At 45.8% G+C, this 9155-nt stretch overlaps 1 protein-coding gene across 1 annotated transcript; it reads right to left on the bottom strand.

Annotated features, from left to right (window-relative positions):
- Nucleotides 1-217: 217 nt before the first annotated feature.
- On the bottom strand, nucleotides 218-7713 carry LOC119897417 (NLR family CARD domain-containing protein 3-like). The gene is made up of 4 exons (XM_038711110.1): nucleotides 7486-7713; nucleotides 6419-6523; nucleotides 2135-2370; nucleotides 218-2016 (listed from the first exon to the last, which is right to left on the bottom strand). Exons 1-4 carry the CDS (start codon nucleotides 7584-7586, stop codon nucleotides 218-220), a joined length of 2241 nt encoding a protein of 746 aa, XP_038567038.1. The 5' UTR covers nucleotides 7587-7713.
- Nucleotides 7714-9155: the final 1442 nt, after the last annotated feature.

Here is a 9155-nt window from a genome sequence, read left to right as displayed (position 1 = left end):
ACAGGATATGTCAAACCGTTTGACATATCCTGTTTAATGAACATTTGCTCTGCACATTGGTGGTTCAGATAATCTATCTTACTGTGTTTGAAATGAAAGAATAATTCTCACCACTCAAGAACATTTGTGACAAAATACAACTGAATTTGTTAGTGTGTCTATTTGAGGAATTGAACAGCTGATCTTCACTGATTTATAATGTTAATCACATCTGGACTTACAGAGCCTTTCTGCAGTTCCTCACAGCTGGAATCAGTCTCCTTCGCCCCTCCCATGATGTGTTGTACTTCTCCAGGTCCAATTCATCCAGAACCTCCTCTGACATCTGTAGCATGTAGGCCAGAGCTGAGCAGTGGATCTCAGAGAGGTACTTCTCTGATCTGTTCTGTGACTTCAGGAACTCTTGGATCTCCTGATGTACTGAGTGGTCGTTCATCTCCGTCAAACAGTGGAAGATGTTGATGCTTCTGTCAGGAGAGATCTCATCACTGTTCATCTCCTTCAGGTTGTTGATGGCTCTCTGGATGATTTCTGGACTGTTGTCTGTCCGACCCAGCAGGCCTCCTAAGAGTCTCTGGTTGGACTCCAGAGAGAGGCCATGAAGGAAGCGAACAAACAGGTCCAGGTGGCCATTTTTACTTCCAAGGGATTTCTCCATGGCTCTCCTCAGGAAGTTGTCTTCGTCGTCATCACGATCATCGCTATCTTCCAGGAAGTCCTCCAGTACCTCTGAGTTCCTGCTGGTGTAACAGTGGAACATGTAGACTGCAGCCAGAAACTCCTGAACGCTCAGATGAACAAAGCAGTAGACTGTTTTCTGGAAGATCACACTCTCTCTTTTGAAGATCTCTGTACAAACTCCTGAGTACACCGAGGCCTCTGTGACATCAAGACCACACTGCTCCAGGTCTTCTTGGTAGAACATGATGTTTCCTTTCTCCAGCTGTTCAAACGCCAGCCTCCCCAGCTTCAGAAGAACCTTCCTGTCAGCCTCCGTCAGCTCCTGTGGACTCGTCTCATGTCCCTCATCGTACTTGTGCTTCTTCCTCTTTATCTGAACCAGCAGGAAGTGTGAGTACAGGTCAGTCAGGGTCTTGGGCAGCTCTCCTCTCTGCTCTGTAGTCAACATGTGCTCCAGAACTGTAGCAGTGATCCAGCAGAAGACTGGGATTAGACACATGATGTGGAGGCTCCTGGAGGTCTTGATGTGTGAGATGATTCTGCTGGACAGCTCTTCATCACTGACTCTCCTCCTGAAGTACTCCTCCTTCTGGGCGTCACTGAAGCCTCGTACTTCTGTTACCCTGCCGACACACGAAGGAGGGATCTGATTGGCCGCCGCAGGTCGGGAAGTTATCCAGACGAGAGCCGAGGGAAGCAGATTCCCCTCGATGAGGTTTGTCAGCAGCAGGTTGACCGATGACTTCTGTGTGACATCAGACACAACCTCACTGTTGTGGAAATCCAATGAAAGTCTGCTTTCATCCAGGCCGTCAAAGATGAACAACAGTTTCCAGACGGCGAGCTTCTCTGCTGGGACCTTCTGTAATGTTGGATGGAAAACATGGAGCAGCGTGAGGAGACTGTGCCGCTCATCTTTGATCAAGTTCAGCTCCCTGAACGAGAGCAGAACCAGCAGACCGACATCTTGGTTTTCCGAGCCCTCTGCCCAGTCCAGAGTGAACTTCTGCACTGAGAAGGTTTTTCCAACGCCAGCGACGCCGTTGGTCAGAACCACTCTGATGGCTCTCTGTTGGCCAGGTAAGGCTTTAAAGATGTCCTGGCACCTGATTGGAGTGTCATGGAGGGTCTTCTTCTTGGAAGCTGTCTCAAGCTGCCTCACCTCATGCTGGGTATTAACCTCTTCACTCTGTCCCTCTGTGATGTAGAGCTCAGTGTAGATCCTGTTGAGGAGGGTTCCACTTCCTGTTTCATCACTTCCTTCAGTCACACGTTCACATCTCCTCCTCAGACTGATCTTATGTTCATCTAAAACCTCCTGCAGACCACCTCTCACTAAAGAAGAGAAACAATGTGAGATAAAACAAAGAATATGTGCTGATTATTTTCATTACTAATATAAAAACCATCAATATCAGAATATCTGAAGAAGCAGACAGATGTCCAGTCTTACTTTGTACAGAGCTGCTCTGACTGGCTGTCTGCAGTCCAGCTCTGGTTCTGGATCTGTCTCCACACTGGGGACAGGAGGAGTGTCCTGATGAAGCAGACTGGTCCCAGTATGAGGTGACGCACCGTCTGCAGAACCAGTGTCCACAGCTGGTAGAGACTGGATCCTTCAGGACGTCCTGACACAAAGCACAGCAGGACGGCTGCTCCTCCACAGGAACAGGACTCCTCTTCCTCTCTCTGTGGACACAAAGACATTTCTTTTTAAATTAAAAACCTTTCATGAATTATTGCAGCAAAATATTGTGATTGTGGGTGCAACGAAACCTTCAGTTATCATCTGATGCTGGCCAACATTTCAGCTTCTGGTGTAGCCAGCAGATATCCGGCCTAAGACTTCCTCTTCCTGTGTTGTTGTTTACAATCTGATTAGTAATCTTGGAAGCCATCAGCCATCATCTGACGACCATTTGATGCAGATATGTTTTTAAAAAGCCAATAAAATACTAACCTCTGGGGTTCCAAGATTGATTAAAGCTAAAAAAAGCAGACAATAGCTGATGGGTTCCTAGTGCACCTCTTTTGCTCTGCACATGGATATTTACCTGCTTGCAATGCAAATAGGTGACGTAAAGAGGTAACATAGTGAATGTGTGTGCATAGCTGTCAACACTCCCGTTTTTCCTGGTAATCCCCATATATTACCATTCTATGCCGCTGTACTCCCATATAAATATTTCCCCCTAAATCTCCTGTACAATTAAAAATCCTAAAAATAAAATACACTGGGTCGTGAAAATTGTATATTTCCCGATGCAGAATTGAACAAGAAAATGGCAAACCGCAGTCTTTTGGTATTTATTAAAGGATAAAAGAAACAACTAAGTACTAAGAATGATTCAGCAGGATCAGACATCTGGCCCCAAGCAGAGGACAAACATAAAATATAAAGCAGGTACAATGCTCCCTCAGAGATGAATCGGCCATTAGGAAAAACAAATTAACAGAAACAGAAGCGGAACAGCTCAGACTAAAGGTATCTGCAGCCCTTTCTAACCTCACCATCCAAGAAAGGAAGGCTGTGACATCTCTGAGCAAGGATCAAAACATCACTATCCTAAGAAAGAAAGATGCACGGTAGTCCTTAACACAGCCTGAACTACCAGAACAAAGTCAACACAAAACTAATGGACACAAACACATATGAGACACTGAGACGAGACCCAACCAGCGGATACAAGAAAAAGGCCATAGAATGTCTACAACAGCTACAGAAGGACAACACCATCACCCGTGAACAATATTACCGTTTGTATCCTGGAGAAGCCATTCCATGCATTTATGGACTACCCAAGATACACAAAGAAGGAGCCCCACTCAGGCCGATTATCAGCAGCATTAACTCGGTCACCTACAACATTGCCAAACACATTTCCACCATCTTAACACGCCTCACCACATCCAAAACTCCATTGACTTTGTAAACAAAGTTCGAGGACTAAAACTGGATCCAGATGAAACCATGGTATCCTATGACGTGACTTCTTTGTTCACCTGCGTCCCCACCATAGAGGCAGTAGAAACCGTAAGGAAACGGCTAACACAAGACAACACCCTGGACAACAGAACTAGCCTCAGCCCTGACCAGATCTGTAAATTACTCGACCTCTGTCTAAACACCACCTACTTCCAGTACAACGGTGGATTCTACAGACAGAAGCATGGCTGTGCCACGGGCTCACCGGTATCCCCGATTGTGGCCAAAATCTACATGGAAGAAGTGGAGAATAAAGCCCTCAACTCCTTCAGAGGAACAGCACCGAGTCACTGGTACAGATATGTGGACGACACCTGGGTCAAAATCAAAAGCCAGGAAGTGCAAGCCTTCACAGAACACATCAACTCTGTGGACAGTAACATCAAGTTCACACAAGAAGATGTTCACAACAACAGTTTGGACCTTCCTGGACTGCGCTGTACACATTGAAGAGGACAGGAGCCTGCAGATTGGTGTTTACAGAAAACCCACACACACACAGACCAATACCTACTGTTCAATTCCCACCACACACACACAAACGCATGGCTCAACACAGAAGGGCCAACTCCTCAGGTCAAGACTCTGCAGTCTACTTACATCTGAAGGACAGAGGACACTCGTTTGAGGACCACCAGGTGTACATTTTAGACAGAGAAGATGGATGGTTTGAAAGAGGTGTCAAGGAAGCCATCTACACCAGGGTGGAGAAGCCATCGTTGAACAGGGGGAGGGGGTCTACGCCACCACTTATCCCCCACTTACAATGCTGTCCTTTCATCACTTCCCAGGAAACTCAACAAACGTAACCTATTGGCCTCAGGTGAAGATACCAACGATGGTCGTTCAGTCTTGGCCACAGGTAGTCTTAACGACCGTAACGACTGTCGTCACAGCAACAAGGAACACTAACGAACCAGCGGTATCGATGACCCGGGCCAACGACCCCACTGAGGTTAAATAGCTGAGTTTCCCTGCCAGTCAGTCAGAACTGAAGAAGTCCTTTGGATGAGGGACGAAACGTCTTCCAGTATCTTCAACCAAGTCCAGTTGCCCTTGATTTTAACCTTCATTGTGGTCCTATGGTCTGGATGACTGAGAATCTTCACAGACAAGCTCCTCTTGTGTTTCCCTCCACTTCAGGACATCCAGCTGTGTTTTCCTCTGCCGTTGTTGCTGCAGCGGTCTGTGTGACGGCAGGAGCAGAGGGCTCTGTGAGCGGGCGGCTGGCCGGTCTCACACGCTCCTCCCGCGGGTCGCAGCAGGCTTCCCCCGCCGCCACTTGCGGAGCTCCTCAACTCCGGAAATACTCAAGCACATTTTTGTTCCGCCATCACTTTTAGTAAAACTGTCAATATTGTAAATCTACACAGCTGATTTCTCACCTCAAAACTTCTCAGAAGTGGATTTAGTAATGAAATAACATACGAAAACTGTAAAATATTTCTTTCTGTTGCTGGCCTCTGTCTGGTGCAGCAATGATGATGCAGTGAATAGTGACGATTCTCTCTGACCAATCAGCAGTCTGCCGTGTTTACACGTCACATTTTAGTATCGCCTCAGCTCGCTTGGAACCTCGACGGAGTATATACAAAAAAAAAAAAAAGTACCTGGAAGCAGGTACAGGTCCAACTTTTCCATAATGGAAAACCAGACAAAGGCGTGCAAGGAAAAGGGGCTATATTCCAGCTGCAAAATGAACACCGCCTTCGTACTGTGATCAAACCAACGGCTCTGTCGTTCTACGACATATGGAGCTACACGGAGCCGCTGTTCCATATGTAGTCATTGGCTCCACACAGCTATGCTCAGTCTGCCTGTTCCGCCCAGCAACAACAACAGCCTGGTAACATGCTTCAGGTTTTGGCCAATCAGAAGACAATGGGCTTTGAGAGGAGGGCCTTAAAGAGACAGGAGCATCTACAGCTTGTTTCAGACAAAGGCTGAAATGAAGGCCTACATGAAGAATCAGTATAAGATAGAAAATTATTTTTTTGAACTTTGAATCATGCAAAGCTGCCATGCAGGAGTCACAGAACTACAATATGGGCCTGGAAAAGCATTATAATAGGTCTCTTTTAAACTTTTGCCTAGCACAGACTCCAGCCCGCTTACCACGCTTATGCATTTATTTACATTTATTCATTTAGCTGTAGCTTTTATCCAAAGCAACTTACAATTGCTATACATCAAGGTCGCACACCTCTGGAGCAACTAGGGGTTAAGTGTCTTGCTCAGGGACACAATTGAATTGAACCCATGTCTCCCAAACCAAAGGAAAACATCTTATCTATGCGCCATCACCACCTGCTTATGCATGCACTTCCTGCGGTGCAGCAGCCTCCTCACCCCGGCAGCTGTGTCGGGCAGTGCCGCAGTGTTGTGGCCTCATCGGAGCCAGAGAGAACACCGCTCCTCTGTCAGTATAGCCGGTAGTGGTGTGTTTCTGGTAGTCTCAACTGGTGTGGAACTATTCCAGTTACCAAAGCCCTGCAGGGTCTGATGATCATAAGTGGTAGCGGTAGGGGTGGCTGCGACTGCTTGCCCCGCCATCTTGCTATCAGAAGTTGTCACTGTATTTCATTTATTTTACTTGCTGACTGCACTGTACCGGCTTCCACCACATTAAACACAGATTTTAAACACATCTAACACCCCGCCCATTGAACACTGGTGCACTTGTAATAGACACACCCACAGGTTTGTGTACAAAGATGTTGAATATATTATGGATTGTTGAAAAGCTCTTACTTTGTGTCTGAGGGTTCACGTTCTTTACTGAAGTTTGGAGGCCTCTCTTTGGACCAGTCACTCTTCATAGACAGACAGCTGGATGCTGGAGACTCTGCTCTCTGCCTGTGGAAACAAATAATTCAAGTCAGAATGAGTTGCGTTGTCCAGCAGTTCACCTTGGATGTGTGATGAGATTAAACTGTTATACAGGAAGATCAGCAGCCTGTGGTGTTCAGGTCTCAGGATCAGACAGAACTAAACGTTCGCTACCTGAACGCGCCTTAAAGCTGAGAAGAAAGTGGATCAAACAAAGTTCTGTGTTTGAGTTGGCTGCAGAAGGATCCTTATTGTCCCACTTTGCAGCAGGGCAAATAAACAACCACAGTAAAGTCTATCAAAAGATGTCTCGTTATAAGACTTGATAAGTGTGAGCCAATAATGCACATGCACATGTTTATTTCACTGGGGTTTACCTGCAGTGCAGACAGCTGTACGAGAAGATCAACGGATTGCTTCTGAATCATCACAAAGACACATCTGTATAAAGACTGAGATGACTGAACTTACATCACTATGTTGTTTATCTTTTCCTTCAGAGGCCTGTTCCACGAAGCGTTATTTGGCTTTACTAACCCTAACAATCGCGATCGGGATAAGTGTTGACACACCTCTGCTGCGGACCCATCGGCGTTCCCCACCTCTTTCTGTCTCTCTCTCCCTGTATAAGTCCGTTAACTTTCTCCACCACCAATAAATCAATTTATGGGAAACACTGTCTGGTTGTAGGGCTGGAGAAGTGTGAGCCAAAAGTGCACAGGTTAACGTTTGTTTCACTGCAGTTTAGATGCATGTAGGAGAAGATCAACGGACTGCATCACAAAGACACGAGACGCCTGCAGCTACATCATGTCGTTTGTGTCTCTGACTTTCCTTCCTGTGTTCCCTCTGTAATACCAACATGACAAACAACGCAAGTTATTGTGTTTGTTCTGAAACTGGATGTTTGTCGACCGTCACTCTGTAGAGTCCGGATCCTTTAGTGGTTCAGGTTTCATCAGGTACATTCACTGAGATCAGTCTCTTACTTTGTGTCTGAGGGTTCATCACTGCAGTCTGGAGGCCTTTCTGTGGACCCGTCCCCCTTCATGGACAGACAGCCGTCCTTCTTTTCCTCCACATCACTCATCTTCAGTCAGTCTGAGTGAGGCAGGGACAGCATCAGAGGAAGGTCAATGATCAGTGAAAACACTTCTTCCTCTCCCTGCTGTGTGTTTCTGCTCTGAACCTGATCCAGGTGACCGTCAGCCAGCAGCTCGTCTCTGAGAGGAAACTAAAATCTGAAAGCGTCAACAGAAGAACTCCTGCAAACAACAACTGCAGAGGAGAGGTCTGCAACATTTGTCTTTCCTCTGATCAGTCATTGTACTAGCTCGCAGTCAGAATGTGTCTTTACGCAGCGGTTTTCATACCCTGCGCCTGCAGTCGCCGGTGTAACAGTGCAAGTGGTGGCTAGATTAACTGGTGACAGTCCCAGGTGTGTCGCAGGCGTGGCTTCAGGATCCACTGACTGCAAATCAGGAAATACGTTCCAATAACTTTGTACATACATAATGTACGGTCATGTAGATATCTGCTTCTGAGTGGAGTTTGCAGGCTGCATCGTAGCTGCACGATGATTCACAGGGAGTTCTCCCACCTGCAGATTAGTTCAAAGCGAGGACTGTGAGCGTGATCATGGAGGAGACTGTGTCGCTGTTCAAAACACTGCAAAACATCAATAAACCGTCCAAATGTTCATGTTGTCGGTCTGATTTGTGCCACGGTGAGTTTGAATGTGTTCTTACTTACGTAAGGAAACACGCAGAGTGGCCAGATTAACCTGCGATACAGCTTCGTTCCCGTTTATATTCCGCTATCTTTGCCATGCCAGTCAACATTTGTATCGTTTTTTTATCTAAGAACAGTTTGTCATGCAGCCTGTAAGTGAAACAGTCTGGATGTTTGATCTTGACTGAGGGTCACACTGTGAAGTGAAATGAGCCAGTGGAAACAGAAACTTTTCTTTTTACATAAATCTGAATTCAGTGAAAATATTAGACATTTTCCAGGGCTGTAAGTTTTACAACCCAACGGCGTCGCCTGGTCATTTTTCCGGGGCTTTAGCCCCAGATGCTTTGACTGTAGCCCCGAACAACAGCAACAACAATGTTTTCCATGTTAATATGCAATAATCTTCATGCAGCAGCCTGTGTTGAAGGTCTTCAAAGAGCGGAAGCTCCTCCCAATAATATTGCTACATTTTGTTTGAAGTTTGCAATGTAAGTTATGTATTTATATAACTGTTGGGCACACAAGCATAGACCTATACAGACATTGGGCTGGCCCAATCACATGTCTTACAAGTCCCCACTCCCTCCTCCTCTGCTCGAGCCGTTTCTTGTGGGCCAAAAAAAAAAACAACCGATATGTTTGTTACCCAGGCTGCAGTAGCTTCAACATCAGCTGCAGTATCCTACCCTGCATAGTAATTAAATACAAATGCTATGAGAAAGGTTTATTTGCACAGTAAGCCTGAAATGCAGTGTAAATATAGAAGAAATCTCTATATTTTAAAAAAAGAAACTTAAGCTAAAAAAAGAATAAGCTGCTGATTACTGCATTTTATATTCTGAATTGTCACCTGCCACCTAAATTTTGTCCTTCCCTTTATAAATATGAAAACATTTTTACCATAACTTGGTCCAGAAATTAAGTG

Source organism: Micropterus salmoides, unplaced genomic scaffold (genome assembly GCF_014851395.1).
Source record: "Micropterus salmoides isolate LMB-PRFRI ecotype aquatic unplaced genomic scaffold, ASM1485139v1 Ms_hic_scaffold_1, whole genome shotgun sequence".
Classification (NCBI taxonomy): domain Eukaryota; kingdom Metazoa; phylum Chordata; class Actinopteri; order Centrarchiformes; family Centrarchidae; genus Micropterus; species Micropterus salmoides.
This window is presented reverse-complemented; position numbering and strand designations above follow the sequence as displayed.

Coding starts and splice junctions, on each gene's coding strand:
- LOC119897417 (XM_038711110.1), bottom strand. CDS start 7,586: ATGAGTGATGTGGAGGAAAAGAAGGACGGCTGTCTGTCCATGAAGGGG. Junction 6,524..7,485: donor GATGAACCCTCAGACACAAA/GTAAGAGACTGA, acceptor TTGTTTCCACAG/GCAGAGAGCAGAGTCTCCAG. Junction 2,017..2,134: donor TCAGAGCAGCTCTGTACAAA/GTAAGACTGGAC, acceptor TCTCTTCTTTAG/TGAGAGGTGGTCTGCAGGAG.